Source organism: Paramormyrops kingsleyae, chromosome 20 (genome assembly GCF_048594095.1).
Source record: "Paramormyrops kingsleyae isolate MSU_618 chromosome 20, PKINGS_0.4, whole genome shotgun sequence".
Classification (NCBI taxonomy): domain Eukaryota; kingdom Metazoa; phylum Chordata; class Actinopteri; order Osteoglossiformes; family Mormyridae; genus Paramormyrops; species Paramormyrops kingsleyae.
This window is the reverse complement of record NC_132816.1, coordinates 5,674,115-5,698,312: the sequence shown is the minus strand read 5'-3', so window position 1 is coordinate 5,698,312 and position 24,198 is coordinate 5,674,115. Positions and strand designations below refer to the sequence as shown.

General features: G+C 44.2%; 1 protein-coding gene and 2 long non-coding RNA genes across 7 annotated transcripts; 1 reads left to right on the top strand and 2 right to left on the bottom strand.

Moving 5' to 3' along the window:
• Positions 1 to 827: 827 nt before the first annotated feature.
• LOC140581338 (uncharacterized) lies at positions 828 to 18,438 on the top strand. Of its 3 annotated transcripts, XR_011984415.1 has the most exons (7): positions 828 to 3,014; positions 3,853 to 3,943; positions 4,058 to 4,156; positions 4,421 to 4,494; positions 9,719 to 17,284; positions 17,399 to 17,497; positions 17,762 to 18,438. It is a non-coding gene; the product is annotated as an uncharacterized lncRNA (long non-coding RNA). The 3 variants fall into 3 exon arrangements; XR_011984416.1 differs by having other exon boundaries at positions 9,723 to 17,284; positions 17,399 to 18,438; XR_011984414.1 differs by having other exon boundaries at positions 17,399 to 18,438.
• LOC140581339 (uncharacterized) lies at positions 9,381 to 10,451 on the bottom strand. The gene is made up of 4 exons (XR_011984417.1): positions 10,324 to 10,451; positions 10,047 to 10,177; positions 9,743 to 9,856; positions 9,381 to 9,618 (listed from the first exon to the last, which is right to left on the bottom strand). It is a non-coding gene; the product is annotated as an uncharacterized lncRNA (long non-coding RNA).
• Positions 18,439 to 20,196: 1,758 nt separating the features above from the next.
• On the bottom strand, positions 20,197 to 23,870 carry LOC140581318 (speedy protein A-like). Of its 3 annotated transcripts, none has more exons than XM_072703681.1 (10): positions 23,670 to 23,870; positions 22,853 to 23,023; positions 22,596 to 22,654; positions 22,424 to 22,509; positions 22,097 to 22,268; positions 21,628 to 21,823; positions 21,196 to 21,253; positions 20,793 to 20,920; positions 20,560 to 20,621; positions 20,197 to 20,369 (listed from the first exon to the last, which is right to left on the bottom strand). In XM_072703681.1, the coding sequence occupies exons 2-10, from the start codon at positions 23,019 to 23,021 to the stop codon at positions 20,316 to 20,318; spliced, it is 984 nt and encodes a 327-aa protein (XP_072559782.1). In that variant the 5' UTR covers positions 23,022 to 23,023; positions 23,670 to 23,870; the 3' UTR covers positions 20,197 to 20,315. The 3 variants fall into 3 exon arrangements, with proteins under 3 accessions (XP_072559782.1, XP_072559784.1, XP_072559783.1); XM_072703683.1 differs by having other exon boundaries at positions 20,793 to 20,917; XM_072703682.1 differs by lacking the exon at positions 23,670 to 23,870 and adding an exon at positions 23,344 to 23,657.
• Positions 23,871 to 24,198: the final 328 nt, after the last annotated feature.

The window sequence follows — 24,198 nt, the reverse complement described above, 5'->3', positions numbered from 1 at the left end:
CCTGCTAGTGTAGCGGAAGCTAAAACCCTGGATCCTTTAAATCAGAGCTAGATAAGATTTTAACAACTCTGAGCTATTAGTTAAGTTCTCCCCAAATGACCTTGATGGGCCTCCTCTCATTTATAAATTTCTTATGTTCTAATGCTGTTAAAGCCAATAAAGGCTTTTTCATTGACTATTGAGAAGGGCATTAATAGTTATGGACAAGCCATTTTTTTTATTCAAATCTAAATAAAACATAGATCCCCCCCTCCCCAGTTGTACCCCTTGTACTTTGTCTTATCATCTTTTGGGACATGCCTGTGTAATTCCCATTACCATTCAGTTACCATTAGGCAGGGTTCAAGTGACATCTGGCTTAGCAACACCTACTAGGCAAATTATTTTGGCTAAAAATTAGAATTAGAAAAGAATTATGTTTATTATAATGAGTCAAAAATGAGTTCAAAGGAAGCAGAGTGTCCTTGCAGTCATGAGCTGCAGGACATGTGCCTGGCATTTTTTGGTCCCACTCCAGCCCTGGCAGAGAGAACGAAGGATATGCCGAAGCGTTCCTTCTTACATGCTGGATGTAGCAATCTGGGGCTGAAGGAGCTTTGTGACACCCTCACCGTCATGTGCAGGGGTTGAGAGGGATTGTCCAGCATGGATGTAAGTTTGGTGAACATCCTCCTCTCACCCACCTCCTCAGTAGAGTGCAAGACAGAGCCAGCACTGCTGACCTGCTTGTTCCTCTCTCAGCTACTGCATCCCCAGCAGGCCCCTGCACACAATATTGCAGATACTACCACTGTGTCATAAAATTTCTTAACAGTGACCTGCACAAAATAAAGGGCCTCAGTCTTCTCAGCAGGTGGAGTTTGGCCCTTCTTGTACAGGGCATCTGTATTGTGTGACCAGTCCAGTTTGTTATTGATGTTGAACACCCAGGTATTTGTAAAGTGACACAACCTCTACATCCATTCCCTGAATGTTCACCACTACAGACAAGTCACAGTGCAGCGGAAGTCAATCATCATTCCCTTTGTCTTATTTGCATTTATCTGCAGGTGTTTCCATCCACACCATTCGACAAAGTTAGTGATGACCTCTCTGTATTCCAGATTGTTGCCTTGTGATATATGTCCAACAATAGCTGTATCATCAGAGACCTTCTGGAGGTGATAGCTGTCCATGTTGTATTTGAAGTCTGATGTAAACATGAAAGTGAAAAAGAAAGGGGAGAGCACTGTACCTTATGGAGTTCCTGTGCCTCAGACTGCTGCATCAGATACACAGTCACAAAGTTTCATGTTCATTGGTATTACATGCGTCCAAGTCCGCATCTCTCATTTTCCACTTTTTATGATGTCTCATCTAGGTACACAGCATCTGTGCATGCTTGTGTAGGTCTTTATGCAAATTTGCAACTCTACTTCGTGAGAAGCTTAGGTCAGGAAAATCTGGCAACAGAATAAGATTGGCAGATCAGTCTTTTTCCAAATAGAGATCAGGTGTCAACAGTCATCCAACATGCATTCCATTCAGCAGAAAGCTCTGATCAGCAGAGGTCACCTATCCTTGTTTTTTTTTGCAATTTTTTTTCTTCTTCCTTTCTCTGACCTGCTCTCCTCTAGTGCCTCTTTACTCTCTTGATGAATCTTGTCTATTTCTGGAGTCCAATGCTCAGTTAACTGATCTATCGTGCCGCAGGGTGCATGTGTGACGCACCCTTTAAGAAATGGATGATCACAATATGACCAAAGGGGTATTTTGGGTTCAATAAATACATTTATGTGAGAGTATGGATATAGATTTAAAATACGTAACTATGTAAGAAATTGGTAGTGTATTAACAGAGGAACGGAACGTTGCGTCCGTGTCAGTTGCTCTGGGGAATCAGGTAAAAAGGGACATTTCCACCATCTCCCTCAGAAGCGATTTGGAGACGAAACGCAACGTACCGTGTCCATCTGCTCAGGTTATTTCTGCTTAATGCAGGTGGGTAGAATGTTGATAAGTTGCTAGTATTTCTCTCATAACTGGGCTCATCCAGACCCCCCAGTCTAACCTCACTCCCTCTCCTGCCTCAGGCTTTGCCCTGAACCTGCCTGGTTTCGATTCCCTCCTTGTCTTCACCCTGTCCTGTCATCTTTCCCTAGTGTGTTCCCCCTGTGGTTTGCACTGATGTCTCTGTTGCTATGCTGGCGGTCCTTCCATGTGTCAGTCCTGTTCCTGTCTTTTTTTCTGCCCAGTCTGTTGTCCTTACAGTCCTTCGCCCTGCTTCTGTCCCTCTCAATGTCCTATCTTGACCTGTGGTGTCATCTGTTGGGTGTTCTCATTAGTGTCTGCTGTCATCCCTTTGGTGTAATGGTTGCCTGTTCTGTTTGCCTGGTGCTATTCCTAATTCCTTTTGTCTCCCTACAGTAGGTCCTTGGTCCTGTGAGTCTGCTTGTCTGGTAATCGACCCTGTCCAGTGTCCGTGGTCCTGCCCCGTGTCCTGGCCCCATGTGCGCTTCCTCTCGTCTGGTTCCTTGGGTCCCCTCCCTGGCCAGCTTTGCACGCCTGGAGTGCATGGCTTGGGGGGTGGGGGGGGTGGTACTGTACTGTCACGTCCAGCCCTGTCCTGCTTGTGAGATCCATGGGTTCCCCTCGGCCATAGCTTCTAATCTGCAGCACCTGGAGCTTGTTAGTCTTACCTGCCCTCTTGTTTACCAGTCACAGCTGCCTTGTGTTTTCTCCTTTGTTAGTCATGTATATTAGTGTCTTTTAGTCCTGTGCTCTCTGTTTGGTCACCTCTTGCATCTGAGCCCCTCCATTAAAGCTTATAATAATATATCTACTTTCTTCTTAATATGTTTACTCATCAACACAGCTGATTTTCAATCATTTTAAAGTTAATTGGGGATATATAATTAACTAGTTCTTTCTGGTTACTATTAACTTTACACTGTCTTCTCTTCATTGTGCCTCTTCTGTATCTACAGTATTAGTCTATCAGGACAGCTTGCTGACCGGGATCCGCTATAGGAGAGGTAAGAAATTGTTTTTTGTTTTTTGTATATGGAATTTGGAATATGGGATTTTGATACATATATTTAGGCGACCTTCAGTTTATCATATCTTGGTGGCTAACTCCAGCTCTGTTTTGGGATTCTGAAATTGCACCAGCGTGCTCTGCTTGCTGCACTGTCCTCTGTTGACTGGTTGCATTAATGTCAGATCACAATAAGGGTAGGTTACAATATCTTGGCTGTCAAGTATCCAAATAGCTAGAAATAAACATTGATTTTGTGGATTAATTAATATAGTTTAGATGTTGCCTGTTACGGTGGCTTAAAAATGGCGGCAGTTAACTTATTCAGTTTTTGCATGTTTGTCAAAGTCTGAGACGTCTGTATTCCTGCATGTGCAGGGATTTAATGGCCAGGCACTCTGATACAGATGCAGAGATGAGTGGAACAATTGGGGACATTGGCTTCAAGAGGTGGAGGAATCCCACACCCCAGTGGCACTGTACCATGCATGTCTGCTGAATGAAAGTGTACTCGTGACAGCTCCAGTGACGGTCACCAGTCCCTGAGGCACCAGTGCCACTGGCTTCGCTGTCTGTTCTGAATTCTGATGACACCCTATGATGAGAGCATAAGCCCATCGCACTGTCGGGTCAAGTGGCAGAAGTTGTCACTCGTGGACAGATCCATGTGACGATGTGGAAGCTGCCCCAAGTTCATGCGAGCATGGCTCACATGGGGAGCAGAACTGGTTCTCGCTCAAAGAATTTTCTTCCACTGTTGATTGTCCTGTATTATTTATTGTTGCTGTCTACTAATGTATAAATGTTTTTTTGCTGTCTAAATGCATGTATTCAAGAGAGCAGGAGGGCATCATCATCAGTGATGAGGAGGACACTGTTTTCCTGATTATGTTAGACCTGCCCTATAGCCAGAGAAGGATCGATGAGGTAGGACTTTGCTGGCGTTCACAGGACCTGTTAATGCAACCCTCCCTGTCACCATGTTGGTTGGGCTGTTCCAGGCTGTGTTATCTAGCCCCGATCACTGTTCCCTGTACCCAGGCTCTACTGGATTTGCAGACATGAGCTACTGCCCTCACCAATGAGTGCTTGAGGCTCTGGAAGATCCAGCCACTACCCATAGGAATATGAGAAATATGAGTGAGTTCGGAATCCCGCCCCTCCATGAGGGGGCTTTTTATTGGTCGGTGATTAAAGGCAGGCCTGTCTCAATAGCTGTGGAAATGATCCTCTGTCATGGCCTGTTAGGTTTTGGGCATTTTGCTAGTGATGGAAAGTTTGGCTTTGACACCCTTGGAGTGGGATAATCCCTACTGTCAATCAAATATATGATCAACAGCACACTATGTGGTTATGCACTTTCAAATTTCTTTGTAAGTATAGTTTTTTCATATTTTCCCCCAGGAAAATCCCAAGTGTCTTATTTGCAGAATGGATTTGTCTGAATATAGTGGAGAAACAACCCTGCATAACCTCAGGTGAGCCAGCCTCTACCTCATTGCACATCTCTGTAGACAGTGTTTTCAGCCAAATTTGGCTGCAGCATTGGAGGGATGTGAGTCTGACCTCAGCAAGCCAGACTAAATGGATGTGAATCATACAGGAGAAGAATATATACATCAGAATCAGCTTTTATTGCCATTCAAAGCACTTGACATGATAAGAACGAAACACAGTTTCTCAGGTCTAAACTCCAGATAAAAATACAGTACTAGAATAAAATATCTGAACTGGGTAAAAATAGAATGAACTAAGATAAAGCAACGACTTAATGTGATCAGTGCAAGTAGCAAGGGTAAGTGACAGAGTGACATCAAGGCATGTTACTACAGTGCAAGATGTTCAGTATTTGGGTGGTGGAGCAGTTTAACAGTCTGACTGCAGTCTGAACATTACATCTTAGCAATGAAACACAGTCAGTCTGAAACAGTGAAATAAACTGTTTTCCTTACTGAGATAAAAGTTTAGTCTGAAACGGACTTTGTTAGCAGAAATACATGCAACAGCCGTTATGACGTGTAAAATGTTATACTAGACCTAATATGTAAACTTTTATGGAGGATTGACACACACACATGGGAAACTGCTGTATCTTTTACCTTCAAAAAACAAAACTTTATTAACACTTCTCAATGTCGGCTTAGCTGACAGCTGCCTCCCTTCGGTCATCAACACAAACTCATTTACATATGTACAGTTGACAATTGAGAGCACATTTTTCATTTATGCTAACAGACTTTCATGTTTTTGTATGAATTAAACATTTTATGTTTATAAACCAAACTTTTTTCCAAATTAAATTTTCTTAAATATTGTAAATATTATTGGAAATAAAACAAAGAAAACAGCTCTATATATTCTGCAAATCGGCTTGCACTATTACAACACACTGCCCTTTCCCCAATTTGTATCTTTCAGGCTGAAGTTATTCTCATTCACATCAAAATGAGAGACTTTTTATTTTGCAAATTGGGTAATTAGGAAATCTGGGAGAGTTTTTCATCTTCAGCTGTATGATTCATGGGTTATATGCAGAGATGAAATGGTGATCTTGTTATAGTGCAAGAAAGCAGAGGTAAATTGAATATGAAAGACATTTAAACCCTTTCAATCTGACAGTTTAAACAGAATGTGTAATACATAGACAGAATGATACAATGAAACATATACACTCACCTAAAGGATTATTAGGAATACCTGTTCAATTTCTCATTAATGCAATTATCTAATCAACCAATCACATGGCAGTTGCTTCAATGCATTTAGGTCCTGGTCAAGACAATCTCCTGAACTCCAAACTGAATGTCAGAATGGGAAAGAAAGGTGATTTAAGCAATTTTGAGCGTGGCATGGTTGTTGGTGCCAGACGGGCCGGTCTGAATATTTCACAATCTGCTCAGTTACTAGGATTTTCACGCACAACCATTTCTAGGGTTTACAAAGAATGGTGTGCAAAGGGAAAAACATCCAGTATGCGGCAGTCCTGTGGGCGAAAATGCCTTGTTGATGCTAGAGGTCAGAGGAGAATGGTCCGACTGATTCAAGCTGATAGAAGAGCAACTTTGGCTGAAATAACCACTCGTTACAACTGAGGTATGCAGCAAAGCATTTGTGAAGCCACAACACGCACAACCTTGAGGCGGATGGGCTACAACAGCAGAAGACCCCACCGGGTACCACTCATCTCCACTACAAATAGGAAAAAGAGGCTATAATTTGCACGAGCTCACCAAAATTGGACAGTTGAAGACTGGAAAAATGTTGCCTGGTCTGATGAGTCTCGATTTCTGTTGAGACATTCAAATGGTAGAGTCAGAATTTGGCGTAAACAGAATGAGAACATGGATCCATCATGCCTTGTTACCACTGTGCAGGCTGCTGGTGGTGGTGTAATGGTGTGGGGGATGTTTTCTTGGCATACTTTAGGCCCCTTAGTGCCAATTGGGCATCGTTTAAATGCCACGGCCTACCTGAGCATTGTTTCTGGCCATGTCCATCCCTTTATGACCACCATGTACCCATCCTCTGATGGCTACTTCCAGCAGGATAATGCACCATGTCACAAAGCTCGAATCATTTCAAATTGGTTTCTTGAACATGACAATGAGTTCACTGTACTACAATGGCCCCAACAGTCACCAGATCTCAACCCAATAGAGCATCTTTGGGATGTGGTGGAACGGGAGCTTCGTGCCCTGGATGTGCATCCCACAAATCTCCATCAACTGCAAGATGCTATCCTATAAATATGGGCCAACATTTCTAAAGAATGCTTTCAGCACCTTGTTGAATCAATGCCACGTAGAATTAAGGCAGTTCTGAAGGCGAAAGGGGGTCAAACACCGTATTAGTGTGGTGTTCCTAATAATCCTTTAGGTGAGTGTATATTGCAAGAGTTGTATGCACAGAGACGTACAGTAATGGATTTTGGGTAACCACTGAATGAGGTATTGCCCTGCGATGGGCTGGCCCCCCATCCAGGGTTGTTCCGTGCCTCGTGCCCATTGCTTCCGGGATAGGCTCCGGACCCCCCGCGACCCAGTAGGATAAGCAGGTTGGACAATGGATGGATGGATGGATGAATGACGTATAATGGATTTTTGGTAAAGTGCTGAATGTGCAGCAATGATTTTTTGTTAGTTACAGATTTATTGCAGTTATGATTCCAGTGCAGATAGAGGGAATGTTATCTCATTTAGAAAATCCAGTCTTAGCCTGGGAGGGGCCAGACTTTTTTTTTTGTTTGTTTTTTGCCCACCACCCCCCCTCTTCGGAGGACAACTTTATTTTAAATTTAGTGTAAGTGTAAAGTTATTCAATCCCAGTGTGGCCACTCTGAACTCAGCCGCCCTGGTACCATGATTATATATATAAAAAATAAAATTTTAAAAAAGGCAAGAGGGTCCAGGGCCAAAGGGCCCCATCAACCGGGAGCCCCACCCCCCACCCCCAACGGCGCTGGACCCCCACCCGCGTAGGGCCAGAGACAGAGAGTTAGGGGGGGCCCCTCAGCCCCCATCGCTTCCCCGTCCCATATTAGTGTAAAGTGTGTATGTATGTGTGTGAGAGAGTTACCGTATTTTTCGGACCATAAGACGCACCGGACCATAAGACGCACCTAGTTGTAGGGGAGGGAAATGAAGAAAAAAAAGATTCTGAACCAAATAGTGTCCAACAATATTTTACGTCAACCATGTACAGTGAACAGTAGTCAACAGCAGCATTAAGAACCATTATCACTGTTATTAACAAATAAAGTCAGTAAAAAACAATTAAAGTACAAAGAAACAAGGAGACACTTCAGTAACAAAAAACTTTCATGTGTATGAATGATCCATTGACACCTGGCCACATCCCTCCCCCCTTTTATGGCGCTGATGGGGATGTATTTGGATCGTGTTTCACCGTTGCGTTGTTCACCAAATTACCATGCGAATGCGATTTGAATACGCGCTAATGCGGCTATTTAGAATGTGAATAGCGATCTTCGGGTGACAGCGGTACTACACGCCCCCGATGCAGGTAAAACAAAGTAAGGGGACATAGTTTAACCTAATTTTAAAAACTGTAATACTTCCGACAATGGACGTTTTGAAAAGAAGACAGATTACGGATTTAGCCAGCGTTTTTTCATGATTCTACATTAAGATTTCAGCGAGAGATAAACTGAAATAGACGTACGCTGCGTCGCCAACTATGCATTCGACCCCAGAGGGTTAAAGCATGTGAGCAGAGCAATATTCGGACCATAAGACGCAGTGACTTTTTCTCCCCTCTTTTGGGGGAGGAAAAGGTGCGTCTTATGGTCCGAAAAATACGGTATGTGTTTATGTCTACGATGCATTAAAATTAGTGGGTGCAGTTCAGGTACGAGGGCCCCACCGCTGGCAGACGGCAGAGTCCCTCATCCCCCTCCCCGCACCCCCAGGCTCTAATGTAGTATGGACTGTGTATATGACTAATGTGCAAAAAACGGGATTGCAGTTGAGGCACGGGCACCCCACCGCTGGCAGACGACAGAGCCCCACCTGCCTCAACCCACCTCCTCAGCCCTAATGTCATGTGGTGTCTAACATGCAAGTAGAAATTGAGGGGCAGTGTCTCAGCGCACCTCCCCACTGCCCCACAAGGCCCTAGTGCTGTGTGAAATGTGGTGTCGGGCCCAGGGGAGCAATAAGGGCGTGCCAGGAGTGGACCCCCCCCCCGCACCGGAACCAGAACCACGACTGGTCCCGATTAGTCCCCATCCCCAACCCCGCACAGCCGGCAGGGGTGGCCAACCGGGGTGCTCAGGGGCGCCACAGGCAACCCAGCAGCAGGGGACCCCCCCCCCCCCCCCAGGCGCAGACCGGAAGAGTCCTGCCCCACCATGCCTGATGGGACCACAACTAGCAGCCAAGGACGGGAAAACCCCAGACCCACCGGCAAACAGAGAAAATCCAGTCTTAGCCTGGGAGGGGCCAGACTGTTCAATAGTAGAACTACTTGGGGGAAAAAAGCTGTTTTTTAATTTTTTTTCTCCCCCACCACCCCCCCTCTTCGGAGGACAACTTTATTTTAAATTAAGTGTAAGTGTAAAGTTATTCAATCCCAGTGTGGCCACTCTGAACTGAGCCACCCTGGTACTGTGACTATACAGTATATATATTAAAAAAAGGCAAGCGGGTCCAGGGCCAAAGGGCCCCATCAACCGGGAGCCCACCGCCCCCCCCCAAGGCGGAGGGCCCCCACATGCCAGAGGGGCCCCAGCCCCCCAAGCCCACCCCCTGGCAGGACGGATTGCCGCCCTCCGCAGCGTCCCGGCACACTACCCCCCCCCCCCCCGACTACAATTAAAAAACTAAAAAAAAATAACTAGGGCGAGTGAGATCAGAGTGGCCACACTGGGATTGAATATCTTTACACTGTAACTTTAATTTAAAAAAGGAAAATTATGGCTAAGATCTGGGCTTGGTAGGGGTTAAGGTTGTCATAGACAGAAGCATACTCACGGTTGAGGAGCTGGACGGTCTGGAAGTCAGAAGGGTCAATCCAACGCAGACGAGGACTCGGCACTGGTTGATGAGCTGCGACTGGAGCACGCAGGGCAGGTTGGATCAGGGCTGCATGACAGACAGAGAGTTAATGCTCAGTATGTGACCACATGTGGGAGCAAGAATAGCTCACACTGAATGTGAGGTCTATCTGTGTTTTTATTGAAAGTAAGGCAGGTGCTGGCATTCTTACAAGGGGGAGGCATGGCAACAGGGGACCAATGACTGGCTGAGGTCCCCAGGAAGGCAGACTGAGCCCCGGAACACTGGAGAACCCAGACCAGGAAGCAGGGATCCAGAAATGGGGCTGCAAAACAGAAACCAGGACACTCACAGAGAAACCCGAAAACATGACACCTGTTACACAGCGTGCTGCAAAAAAATATCTTTATTTACAAATGAGGTTTCCTGGGCAATAAGTGAAACTATCCATTTTTTGTATCACACATTAATTAGTACCAAACTCTTACTGAAAACGTTGTACTTTTGTGCCTCACCTGTATCATATAAAATCCCGGCTGCACGACGATCCAGCCTGGAACGAGGGCTCCAACGTGTGCTACAAGACCAAAAGGCAGGACCGTCGTTTCCATGGTGACCCTCCTGACTTGCAGCACGCCTGACCTGCCTGGCATTAGCATATACAGGAAGGCAATCGTTAGCATACATTTCATCTGTACATTTAACTTCCTGTCGTTTTTGCAACCTGCACCTTCAGTCAATTTCATCCACCCATTTTAACCACTTAATATAAAATGTAATATGACATCTTACCCCCAGAGGGAGATCCAAGGTCCTGAGGCTTTCCTCTAGGGTCAGGATGACTTGGACCTTCCAGTGGATCTGGGCAGCAACTGTGGTCCTTCAGCTGTCCATCCCATGTTCGCTTTGAGCCTCTTCTTCTGAGAGAGAAGGATGACCATTAATAGCTAGAAGTTTCTGCTCTTAATTGCACAGATGTCTTGATGTTACCATAATTGGTGCCAAAGACCATCATTTCCAAACAAGGTCTTGTGATTTACAGTTAATGTGCTGGAATAGAATACATGTGATGCAGGAATGAAGAACCACGAAATACCTGAAATACTCAGTATAGCACATCTGTAGGAGTAATGAATTAAAGCACACGATTAGGCTGTGTGCAGGTTTTCATTCTACCCAAGAAGAACCTACTCTTCATTGATCCGGACCAGGGCTCCATCCTCTTCTGGTTCTCTGCCTTGTGCACTGGCTGAAAAACTTAGCAGACAACAGTAAATACTGACGCTAAGTGTCTCTCTAGGCCTGCTTGACTGAGCTAAGACTTTGACCTCTATCTCTGCTCTCTGTGTTTCAGTAGGATGTAAAAGGCTCATTAATGGCTGAGAGATCCACACAAGACAGCGAACAAGGAACTGGGGGAAATCTCAATGAATCAATGGATGGATTGCAAAATGTAAAATGAATATAAAATTGGACTTTTTAAGAATATTTAAGAAAAGTGCTCAGTGACAACAATTCTGGGAAGACTAATGTAAATCTAAAAGAAAATAACTGGATCAAGTTGCAGTGCATAAAAACTGACAGGCTATGCACTACAGAAAAACTGGCATTTAGAGCTCATACTTACACTCTGGGCTCCCTGCGTGCTCAGAAGCACAAGGTTCCTGGGTCTGGATGGTCCTCCTGTCGCAGAGCGTGCAGGCGATGGGTGCAGCAGATGGGCCCCGGGGCCGCTGAAGGCCCTCCCTGTCGTAGTGCCGCTGAGCCCCACTGTGATGTTCGGGGCGCTCCCGCTTCCACAGAGAGTGGGAGGGTACGATGGCCATCACCTGCATGGGGACACGGACATACATGGATCAGATGGCAGAACGTGACTCACTGTGACACCAGCAACAAACACCACTTATGATAACAGTCATGTGGTATCTGGTATCAACAGTGAGCAAACAGCCCTTAGCTTAAGTTACAGTAAGACATTTCAAGCCTCATGGTGGCTTAATGTCATTTGCTTGTATTAAAGATCAGGCAACATACTGTACCTCCTCAGCAGCGGCGGCTCACAGCAGTCCTGTACTGCACCTGTGCCCGGAGCTGGTCCTTCGTCTTGAGGAAGGCGGGAAACTGACTTTTCCGGTTTTGGCCCAAGGCCCAGGGGAAGATCTCAAACCTGTTTCCCATCTCTTCCTCCTCCATCATGTTAAGAAGATACCTGGGGAGAGGAAGATTTCACTTTTCCAAGATCCATTGGCTGGCTGACCTCCAACAATTTCATCCAAGACATATCCTCACGTTGATGGAGGAAATTGTTTTTGTTATTATTTTAACATCCATCTCTATTGCCCAGCATAGCATGCCGTCACTTACAGGGCGATGAAGAAGTTCATCCTTGTCTGCTTACTGGGAGTGAAGTGAGCTCTCTTAAAGTAGATGAAGGTCATCGCCAGAAGGTACTGAGGTGAAGAGCAAAGGGATGGAAAAAGTAGTCTCTGCATTGCTTACAGTGATTAATGTAGCAAAACCAATGCATGATAGTTACCTTGTCGGTCATCTTGTAGCAGGCGTCCATGCGAAGGAAATGCTGGATCAGGTCATCTGAGGGCATCAGGAAATATTATTAGTACTACATACTTTTTTTCTTCAATATTTGAATTAGTCCAGAATACATAAAGCAGGCACATACTGTTCTTGTAATGAAATGCACTTTATTTTGATGTTATATTTTCATTACAAAAAAGCAGATTTAAAAGATCATTCACGCTGGAACTAATCTAACCCACCTAGCAGTGCAAAGAAAGCAGCCATTTCCTGCTGCTCGATGATGATGGCGGGACCCCAGCATGTCTGGGACTCCTCTTGCTGCTCCGTGTCGCTGTAGTCCTGTCTGGACGGACCTTGTGCCTCCTGCTGACTGAGGTGCCGGCACCTGTATCCAGTATTTGAATTCGTCCAGTACACATAAAGCAGGCACATATACTGTTCTTGTAATGATATGCATTTTATTTTGATGTTGTATTTTCATTACAAAAAAGCAGATTTAAAAGATAATTTAAAGCTCTTCCTCATGCTGGAACTAATCGAACCCACCTAGCAGTGCAAAGAAAGCAGCCATTTGTTACGACCCCCAGGGATAATTTACTCCATACAGTGGGCGGATGTTTCTGTGGGGGGGTGTGTCATTCTGTTCCTGGCCCTGCCCCCTGTTACATCACCTTCCCCTCTATTTTGATTGGCCCGGGTTTCCTCCTATGTCCTATAATCACTTCCTTTATAAGGCCTGTCCAGGCCAAGAACAGGAGACCATTTGCTTTTGTGATTTGTTTGATACTTGCTGTATGACTGATGATTTATTGTGCTTGACTCTTTTGCTGTTTGACCATTGATTTCTGCTTAGCCCTTTTTTTGGATTTGTTTGCTGTGGATTTTCTTTTGTAACTATCTGTAAATATTTGCAAAATATTGAAGACGGGCACCAGGCAGGCGGTAGGAACCAAACGCGCCCCACTTTGTAGAGCTGACCCCAGCGAAGCGAGGCACTTTCAGAGATGATCACTGTACCGTTTGGTGATCGCAGGGAATCCCGCCCAACCTTACTGATCTGTATCTTCTTGTTGTTGGTGTTATTTTGCTGAAATGCCGTTCTTTCTCAATGTCTCTCAATGTGTGCTCAGGTAAAGGTTTTTGCAGTGCTCTTCGCTGCAGCTGAGGTTCGAATCCCGCAACTGTATCCATGGCAACGGCCCGCGATGCGCTATATATCTGGCATGTATGATTCAAAAATAAATAATATTTATGATCCTGATAGGCTGTTCCCCATATTAGTAATGAGTATTGCTTTTCTATGTCTTATATGTAGTTTTAAAAATTAAAATCACCTTTTGATGGATTAATTACATCTAATACTAAAGCAAGTCATTGTGGTTACCCTATGTACACGTCGTTTTTGCATTTTAGACATACAGAGTTTAGATTTTTGATTGACAGATTTATACTTATACAGTTTCATGTTATGACTGACGTTTTGAACACAAAATATAAAGTTAGTAGTAAAGTTAATGCCCTCTAAGTGAATGCATTCTTAGCTTTTAAAAGTAATAAAACTCAGTATAACAATTGCTATTTGTTGCATAACTTATAAATTCAATTTCTGAATAGACTTTAAACAGCATGTAAAGGAGGTAAAAAGATTTTTTGCTAATGTGTTGCCTGATGGCGCTGTTATCAGACTCTGTTGTGGTAATGGGTGAGGATGCTGTGTTCGTGATCAGAAGGTCACCGATTCAAATTCTGTGGTCGGCAGAGAGTTTGTCACATAGCGGGAAGAAAGGAAGCAAAGGCAAAGATGGGGAAAATCAAAATGGGCTTTATTTAGACAAAACGGCAGGTAAGGCGAAAGGAAAAGGAGCACAGGGGGCGAAAAATGATCAGACTGTAAACACAGGGCAGACCAGGGAGCACAGGCAGGCAGCAACAACATAACATCACACACATAAGAATACAATGAGCAGACTGGAGAGGTCAGAATGAGGAGGCACTTAAATACATCACAGATGAGGGAGTAAACGAGAGGCACCTGGGATCATCCACACAGGGGCTGAAACGAGAGGCAAGGACTGCAGGTGTCACAGAACCCTCCCCCACGCATGTACTCCAGGCATGCGAGGTCGGCCGGAGAGGGGATCTGTACTAGGCGGACGGATGAGGGAAACTCACACCAGGGAAAAAAACGACAGACCAGATGCTAGAATACAAGACCAGAGGGGGACAGGGACCGGGACCCGGGACAAAAAGATATTTTATTGTCATAGTAAGTGCAATGAGATTTAGTTTGGAACGCGCCAGCAGATGCATAGTAAATCTTACAATTAAACAGAATCCAAGGCATAAAATAGAATCCGAGAATAAAATATGTACACATACTAGGTATACACAGAATATATATTTAAAATTTGGTTAGTTAAGAATATAAGTGGAGAAAGACGGAAAGCCCCAATTAATATTAAAAGTGGGCACTGTAAAAGGCCTACTAGGATGTTGGGTTATAGCTCTAGGTGTGTATAGTTTAGGTCAAGGGAAGTGATGCTACGATTATACAATTCCTTGGTAAGAGCCCACCATGAATATTGTGTGCAGGTTTGGTCACCATACCTTAAGAAGGACATTGCTGCCTTGGAAAGGGTGCAACGTAGGGCTACGAGAATGATTCCTGGTCTTAGAGGAATGTCTTATGAGGAGAGGTTAGCTGAGCTGTATCTGTTTAGCCTTGAGTAAAGGAGACTAAGGGGGGACATGATCCAGGTATATAAGATTCTAACAGGTCTGGATACTGTTCAGCCAAATGGCTATTTCAGTATTAGTTTAAATACTAGAACTCGCGGCTATAAGTGGAAATTAGTGGGAGAACATTTTAAAATGAATTTGAAGAAGCACTTCTTTACACGGCGTGTACTTAGAGTACGGAATAGTCTTCCTGCTAGTGTAGTGCAAGCTAAAACCCTGGGTTACTTTAAATCAGAGCTAGATAAGCTTTTAACAACTCTGAGCTATTAGTTAAGTTCTCCCCAAACAAGCTTGATGGCCTCCTCTCATTTGTAAATTTCTTATGTTCTTATGCTGTAAAATCCAATAAAGGCTTTTTCATTGACTATTGAGAAGGGCATTAATAATTTTGGACATTTCATTCAAATCTAAATAAAACATAGATTTTTTCCCCCCAATTGTACCCCTTGTACTTTGTCTTATCATCTTTTGGGACATGCCTGTTTAATTTCCATTACCATTCAATTACCATTAGGTAGGGGTCAAGTGACATCTAGCTTATCAACACACCTACTAAGCAAATTATTTTGGCTAAAATATTGATTAGAAAAGAATTATTTTCATTACAATGAGTCAAAAATGAGTTCAAAGGAAGCAGAGTGTCCTTGCAGTCATGAGCTGCAGGACATGTGCTTGGGCTCTTGCAAGAGTGGGACAGATGGAAAAGGAGCAAAGACAGAGACGACCAAGAGTATTCTGCCCTCGTCTTGAAAAAAGCTTTTACAAAAGATTGAAGAGTTGAAGCAACTTGTTAAGTTTTAAGTTAAATTAACTTTTTTTAAGGAGACCTGTTTCCTCAATTTTCTTAAGTAAATTGAACTTATCCAGGCTTATGGTGAGGGTGCAGATTAAGATGGGGCAGAAATTTACCACCCATTTTGTACCTGTATGCCCATATGGGGAAGGGTGCACATACCTGTATAAGATATTTGACAGTGATTTAATATTGCTTGCATGTGATTGTGATTATTCCTGGGGAGATCTCCTTTACTCAGTTACTCATTGTGGTGTTGTCCTACTTTTGTAAGAATGGATGTGATAGAAAAGATTTCTCATATTTGTTGCTTACGGCATGTGTTGTAGCATACATTTTTGGACAATTAAACTGGTCAATATAAGTGAAAGTTTTGAGGTCTTGTCTGTATGTATAGTCTTACTGGCACTACAATTCTCGCTGAACCCTGTAATCTCCCATCTCATACAGCTAGAGGAATGGATCTGGGTGGGATTTGCTGTTGTGTGCTGGACCCTTGGAGCTGCATAGGTGAACCACTAAGGCTCCCATAGGGGGAGGTTTTGAGATGGGCAGGTGCCATGACTGAAATAAAGTACCATCCTTCCTTATTAATATAGGTGTCCTTTTTTTCTATAGAATATTTTCATTTAAATGATAACCTTCTTGTAGTAAGTCTTATAGAATGTGGTATTTCATATGTCTTTCTGAAGGTAATAAAAATGCCAGCCACTTTACATAAAATCCGTTTAATGCAGTTTCTTTAAGTACAGTATATCTCAACTTTCAAGAGTGGCTCAGTGGGGCCATCCAGCAATATATACAAAGGAAGATGAAGCCAGCTAATGTTCTTGAAGACCAGAGACACCGTGGATGAAACTGCTTCCGTCTTCAGAAGAGTCTGCGAGCATTAAACTGCTATACTTTCAGGGATCATTTCTGACTGGAGAAATGCCTTATGAAAGTGTTTGGTCATGCTGGCCACGATGAGGAGGTATGTCCACAGCTGTGCACCTGCCTTGTGTACTTCAATCAACACCCCATCTCAGGGAATTCAGACTGTAACCTGCCTTTGGGTCGTGCCTTGCTTGCATGTCGTGACAGGTTGGACTCATTCAGTTGCATGATTCCAACTGTGTAAGTTGCTGATGAGAGCTATTGGGAAATGTAGCCAGGGAACTGCCAGAGTTGTTCACAACTTCACTGAGTGGAGACCTCTTGCATCTGAGCCCCTCCATTAAAGCCTATAATAATATATCTACTTTCTTTTTAATATGTTTACTTATCTACCGCAGCTGATGTTCAAAAATTTCGAAGTTAATTGGGGATATATATTTAGCTAGTTAATTAACTAGGTCTTTCTGGTTAGTACTAACCTTGCACTGTATTCTCTTCATCGTGCCTCTTCTGTATCTACAGTATTAATCTATCAGGACAGATCCACACGACGATGTGGAAGCTGGCCCAAGTTCATGTGAGCATGGCTCACATGGGGAGCAGAACTGGTTCTCGCTCAAAGAATTTTCTTCCACTGTTGATTGTCCTGTATTATTTATTGTTACTGTCTACTAATGTTTAAATGTTTTTTTGCTGTCTAAATGCATGTATTCAAGAGAGCAGGAGGGCATCATCATCAGTGATGAGGAGGACACTGTTTTCCTGATTATGTTAGACCTGCCCTATAGCCAGGGAAGGATCGATGAGGTAGGACTCTGCTGGCATTCACAGGGCCAGTTAATGCAACCCTCCCTGTCACCATGTTGGTTGGGCTGTTCCAGGCTGTGTTATCTAGCCCCGATCACTGTTCCCTGTACCCAGGCTCTACTGGATTTGCGGAGATGAGCTACTGCCCTCACCAATGAGTGCATGAGCCTCTGGAAGATCCGGCCACTACCCACAGGAATATGAGAAAAATGAGTGAGTTTGGAATCCCGCCCCTCCATGAGGGGGCTTTTTATTGGTCGGTGATTAAAGGCAGGCCTGTCTCAATAGCTGTGGAAATGATCCTCTGTCATGGCCTGTTAGGTGTTGGGCATTTTGCTAGTGATGGAAAGTATGGCTTTGACACCCTTGGAGTGGGATAATCCCTGCTGTCAATCAAATATATGATCAACAGCACACTATGTGGTTATGCACTTTCAAATTTCTTTGTAAGTATAGTTTTTTCATATTTTCCCCCAGGAAAATCCCAAGTGTCTTATTTGCAGAATGGATTTGTCTGAATATAGTAGAGAAACGACCCTGCATAACCTCAGGAGAGCCAGCCTCTACCTCATTGCACATCTATCTAGACAGTGTTTTCAGCCAATTTTGGCTGCAGCATTGGAGGGATGTGAGTCTGACCTCAGTAAGCCAGACGAAATGGATGTGAATAATACAGGAGAAGAATATATACATCAGAATCAGCTTTTATTGCCATTCAAAGCACTTGACATGATAAGAACGAAACACAGTTTCTCAGGTCTAAATAACAAATAGATAAAAATACAATACTAGAATAAAATATCTAAACTGGGTAAAAATAAAATGAACTAATATAAAACCTCTGAAGTAAAAAAATAATGTGCAATATCACATAATTGTATGGCAGAACAGCAGCGACTTTAAGTGATCAGTGCAGTGAAATAATCTGTTTCCCTTACTGAAATGAAAGAGTCTCATTTCTTTTACTTCAGTATGTGAAAAGGACTTTCATGTTTTTGTATGAATGAAACATTTTATGTTGTTTATTAAATATTGTACATTCACAGAAACTAAAACAAAGAAAACTGCTCTATATATTCTGCACATCGGCTTGCACTATTACCCTTTCAATCTGAGTTTAAACATAATGTGCTGAGACATAATACATAGACAGAAAAAATACAATGAAATATATATATAACGAGTGTTGTATGGACAGAGACGTACAGTAATGGGTTTTGGGTAACCACTGAATGTGGTTTAATGGATTTTTGGTGACCCAGTAGGATAAGCGGGTTGGACAATGGATGGATGGTTGGATGAATGAGGTATAATGGAGTTTTGGTATAGTGCTGAATGTGCAGCAATGATTTTTTGTTAGTTACAGATTTATTGCAGTTATGATTCCAGTGCAGAGAGAGGGAATGTTATCTCATTTAGAAAATCCAGTCTTAGCCTGGGAGGGGCCAGACTGTTCAATAGTAGAACTACTTGGGGGAAAAAAGCTGTTTTTTTTTTGTTTTTTGCCCACCACCACCCCCCCTCTTCGGAGGACAACTTTATTTTAAATTGAGTGTAAGTGTAAAGATATTCAATCCCAGTGTGGCCACTCTGAACTCAGCCGCCCTGGTACTGTGATTATATATATATATAAAAAAAAAAATTTAAAAACGGCAAGCGGGTCCAGGGCCAAAAGGCCCCATCAACGGGGAGCCCCCCCACCCCCACCGGCGTTGGACCCCCACCCGCGCAGGGCCAGAGACAGAGAGTTAGGGGGGGCCCCTCAGCCCCCATCGCTTCCCCGTCCCATGTCAGTGTAAAGTGTGTATGTATGTGTGTGACAGAGTTATGTGTTTATGTCTACGATGCATTCAAATTAGTGGGTGCAGTTCAGGTACGAGGGCCCCACCGCTGGCAGACGGCAGAGCTCCTCATCCCCCTCCCTGCACCCCCAGGCTCTAATGTAGTATGGACTGTGTATAAGACTAAAGTGCAAAAAACGGGCGAGCAGTTGAGGCACGGGCACCCCCCCGCTGGCAGACGACAGAGCCCCACCTGCCTCAACCCACCTCCTCAGCCCTAATGTCATGTGGTGTCTAACATGCAAGTAGAAATTGAGGGGCAGTGTCTCAGCGCACCTCCCCACTGCCCCTCAAGGCCCTAGTGCTGTGTGAAATGTGGTGTCGGGCCCAGGGGAGCAATAAGGGCGTGCCAGGAGTGGACCCCCCCCCGCACCGGAACCAGAACCACGACTGGTCCCGATTAGTCCCCATCCCCGACCCCGCACAGCCGGCAGGGGCGGCCAACCAGGGTGCTCAGGGGCGCCACAGGCAGCCTGGCAGCAGGGATCCCCCCCCCCCAGGCGCAGACCGGAAGAGTCCCGCCCCACCATGCCTGATGGGACCACAACTAGCAACCAAGGACGGGAAAACCCCAGACCCAGAGAAAATCCAGTCTTAGCCTGGGAGGGGCCAGACTGTTCAACAGTAGAACTACTTGGGGGAAAAAGCTGTTTTTTTTTGTTTTTTGCCCACCACCACCCCCCCTCTTCGGAGGACAACTTTATTTTAAATTTAGTGTAAGTGTAAAGATATTCAATCCCAGTGTGGCCACTCTGAACTAAGCCACCCTGGTACCGTGGTTATATATATTATAAAAAAAGGCAAGCGGGTCCAGGGCCAAAGGGCCCCATCAACCGGGAGCCCACCGCCCCCCCCCCCCCGGCGGAGGGCCCCCACACGCCAGAGGGGCCCCAGCCCCCCAAGCCCACCCCCTGGCAGGAAGGATTGCCACCCTCCGCAGCATCCCGGCACACTGCCCATCCCACCCCCCCGACACTGCCCAACACGAAGTGCACCTCCCCACCTGGGAGAGGACTCAATTTTATAAAAATCTATGACTACAATTAAGAAAACTAAAAAAAAAAAAACTAGGGTGAGTGAGATCAGAGTGGCCACACTGAGACTGAATATCTTTACACTGTAACTTTAATTTAAAAAAATAAAATTATGCTTAAGATCTGGGGTTAAGGTTGTCATAGACAGAAGCATACTCACGGTTGAGGAGCTGGAAGCCCAGGCCAGGAAGCAGGGATCCAGAAATGGGGCTGCAAAACAGAAAGCAGGACACTCACAGAGAAATCCGAAAACGTGACACCTGTTACACAGTGTGCTGCAAAAAAATATCATTATTTACAAATGAGGTTTCCTGGGCAATAAGTGAAACTATCCATTTTTTGTATCGCACATTAATAAGTATCAAACTCTTACTGAAAACGTTGTACTTTTGTGCCTCACCTGTATCATATAAAATCCCGGCTGCACGACGATCCAGCATGGAACGAGGGCTCCAACGTGTGCTGCAAGACCAAAAGGGTGGACCGTCCGGCATTAGCATATACAGGAAGGCAATCGTTAGCATACATTTCATCTGTACGTTTAACTTCCTGTCGTTTTTGCAACCTGCACCTTCAGTCAATTTCATCCACCCATTTTAACCACTTAATATAAAATTTAATATGACATCTTACCCCCAGAGGGAAATCCAAGGTCCTGAGGCCTTCCTCTAGGGTCAGGATGACTTGGACCTTCCAGTGGATCTGGGCAGCAACTGTGGTCCTTCAGCTGTCCATCCCATGTTCTTTTTGAGCCTCTTCTTCTGAGAGAGAGAAGGATCACCATTAATAGCTAGAAGTTTCTGCTCTTAATTGCACAGATGTCTTGATGTTACCATAATTGGCGCCAAAGACCATCATTTCCAAACAAGGTATTGTGATTTACAGTTAATGTGCTGGAATAGAATACATGTGATGCAGGGATGAAGAACCACGAAATACCTGAAATACTCAGTATAGCACATCTGTAGGAGTAATGAATTAAAGCACACGATTAGGCTGTGTGTGCAGGTTTTCATTCTACCCAAGAAGAACCTACTCTTCATTGATCCGGACCAGGGCTCCATCCTCTTCTGCTTCTCCGCCTTGTGCGCTGGCTGAAAAACGTAGCAGACAACAGTAAATACTGATGCTAAGTGTCTCTAGGCCTGCTAGACTGAGCTAAGACTTTGACCTGTAGCTCTACTCTCTATGTTTCAGTAAAATGTAATAGGCTCATTAATGGCTGAGGTCCACACAAGACAGAGAACAAGGAACTGGGGAAAATCTCAATGAACCAATAGATGGATTGCAAAATGTACAATGAACGTAAAATGTAACTTTTTAATAAAATTTAAGAACAGTGCTCAGTGACAACAATTCTGGGAAGACTAATGTAAATCTAAAAGAAAATAACTGGATCAAGTTGCAGTGCATAAAAACTGACAGATTATGCACTACAGAAAAACTGGCATTTAGAGCTCATACTTACACTCTGGGCTCCCTGCGTGCTCAGAAGCACAAGGTTCCTGGGTGGTCCTCCTGTCGCAGAGCGTGCAGGCGATGGGTGCAGCAGATGGGCCCCGGGGCCGCTGAAGGCCCTCCCTGCCGTAGTGCCGCTGAGCCCCGCTGTGATGTTCGGGGCGCTCCCGCTTCCACAGAGAGTGGGAGGGTACGATGGCCATCACCTGCATGGGGACACGGACATACATGGATCAGATGGCAGAACGTGACTCACTGCGACACCAGCAACAAACACCACTTATGATAACAGTCATTTGGTATCTGCCCCCAAAGACAACAGTGAGCAAACAGCCCTTAGCTTAGCTTAAGTTACAGTAAGACAGAAAAGGTCATTAATGATGAGAAACCCTTCCCTCTGCTCTGAGACATTTCAAGCCTCATGGTGGCTGAAGATTAATGTCATTTACTTGTATTAAAGATCAGGCAACATACTGTACCTCCTCACAGCAGCGGGGGCTGACAGCAGTCCTGTACTCCATCCGTGCCCAGAGCTGGTCCTTCTTCTTGAGGAAGGTGGGAAACTGACTTCTCCAGGTTTCACCCAAGGCCCAGGGGAAGATCTCGAACCTGGTTCCCATCTCTTCCTCCTCCATCATGTTAGCAAGATAGCTGGGGAGAGGAAGAATTCACTATTCCAAGATCCATTAGCTGGCTGACCTCCAACAGTTTCATCCAAGACTTATCCTCATGCTGATGGAGGAAATTGTTTTTCTTATTATTTTAACATTCATCTATATTGCCCACCATAGCATGCCGTCACTTACAGGGCGATGAAGAAGTTCATCCTCGTCTGCTCACTAGGAGTGAAGTGAGCTCTCCTGAAGTAAACGAAGGTCATCGCCAGAAGGTACTGAGATGAAGAGCAAAGGGATGGATAAAGTCGTCTCTGCTTTGCTTACAGTGATTAATGTAGCAAAACCAATGCATTAAAGTTACCTTGTCAGTCATCTTATAGCAGGAGTCCATGCAGAGGAAATCCTGGATCAGATCATCATCTGAGGGCATCATGAAATAATTTTAGTACTACATACATTTTTTTCAATATTTGAATTCATCCAGTATACATAAAGCAGGCACATATACTGTACTTGTAATGAAATGCATTTTATTTTGATGTTATATTTTCATTACATAAAAGCAGATTTAAAAGATAATTTAAAGCTCTTCCTCACGCTGGAACTAATCTAACCCACCTAGCAGTGTGAAGAAAGCAGCCATTTCCTGCTGCTCCACGATGATGGAGGGACCCCAGCATGTCAGGGATTCCTCCTGCTGCTCTGGGCCGCTGCAGTCTTGCCTGGACGGATCTTGTGCCTCCTGCTGAATGAGGTGCTGGCGCCTGAAGTGCGCGCACCTCGCCATCCCTGCGGAGCAGCGCGGAGGCAGTGGGGTAACTCCGTTAGGGGGCGCACTGACAAGGTGTTAGCCGACCTGTGTTCTAATGCCGGCTTGGGTTGTAAAGCAGGTGAGTCACGTGGTGCAGCTAACTGGCTAACATCCCCTATTACAAAATGTTTGTATTTAAATTGGAGACAAATATGTTGGGTTTTTTTTCCCGCGCTGACTAAACGTAATACTATGGTGTAGCAATATACGTAGTAAACCTCGAATTTCGCGCTAATTAAGCTCAACCTTCAGATGAATATTATGACATGACATAAAGAACACATTGCTGAAAGCTTACTTTAACTGCAAGGAGCTTGTTGTGAAAGAATGTTTAGTTTTCTTCTTTCTGACGGTCTTGAAGTAAAAAAAATGACATGAAAACTTTGACGAAACGGAGTATTTGACTGAGTAATTTTTGTATTAAACACTCGATTTGGATGAAAGGATCTAATTTCTCATTAATAAAACCTTTAAACACTTTACTCTTTACACTGATTTTTTACATTTTTTAAAAAGAGCAAAATAACGAATACGGGCACCGGGCAGGCGGTAGGAACCAAACGCGCCCCACTTTGTAGAGCTGACCGCAGCGAAGCGAGGCGCTTTCAGAGATGATCACTGTACCTTTTGGTGATCGCAGGGAATCCCGCTCAACCTCACTGATCTGTATCTTCTTCTTGTAGATGTTGTTTCGCTCAAATGTCGTTGTTTCGCTCAAATGTCGTTGTTTCGCTCAAATGTCGTTCTCTCAATCTTTCGCAATCTCTGCGCAGGTAAATGTTTCCTCAGTGCTCTTTGCCACAGGTGATGTTCGAATCCCGCAACTGTATCCATGGCAACGGCCCGCGACGCGCTATATATCAAAAATAAATAATAATAATATTTGTGATCCTGATAGGCTGTTCCCCATATTAGTAATGAGTATTGCCTTTCTATATCTTAAATGTAGTTTTACTAATTAAATTCACCTTTTGATAGGTTAATTGCATCTAATATTAAAGTAAGTCATTGTGGTTACCCTATGTACACGTCGTTTTTGCATTTTAGATATAAAAAGTTTAGATTTTTGATTGACATTTAAATTTATACAGTTTCATCTTATGACTGACGTTTTGAACACAAAATATAAAGTTAGTAGTAAAGTTAATGGCAA

Excerpts from the sequence above, each read along its gene's own strand:
- LOC140581318 (XM_072703681.1), bottom strand. The coding sequence starts at position 23,021 with ATGGCGAGGTGCGCGCACTTCAGGCGCCAGCACCTCATTCAGCAGGAG. Across the intron at positions 21,824-22,096 it reads GCCCCCGCTGCTGTGAGGAG|GTGATGGCCATCGTACCCTC; the intron begins GTACAGTATGTT and ends GTCCCCATGCAG. Across the intron at positions 21,254-21,627 it reads GCACGCAGGGAGCCCAGAGT|CCAGCGCACAAGGCGGAGAA; the intron begins GTAAGTATGAGC and ends TACGTTTTTCAG.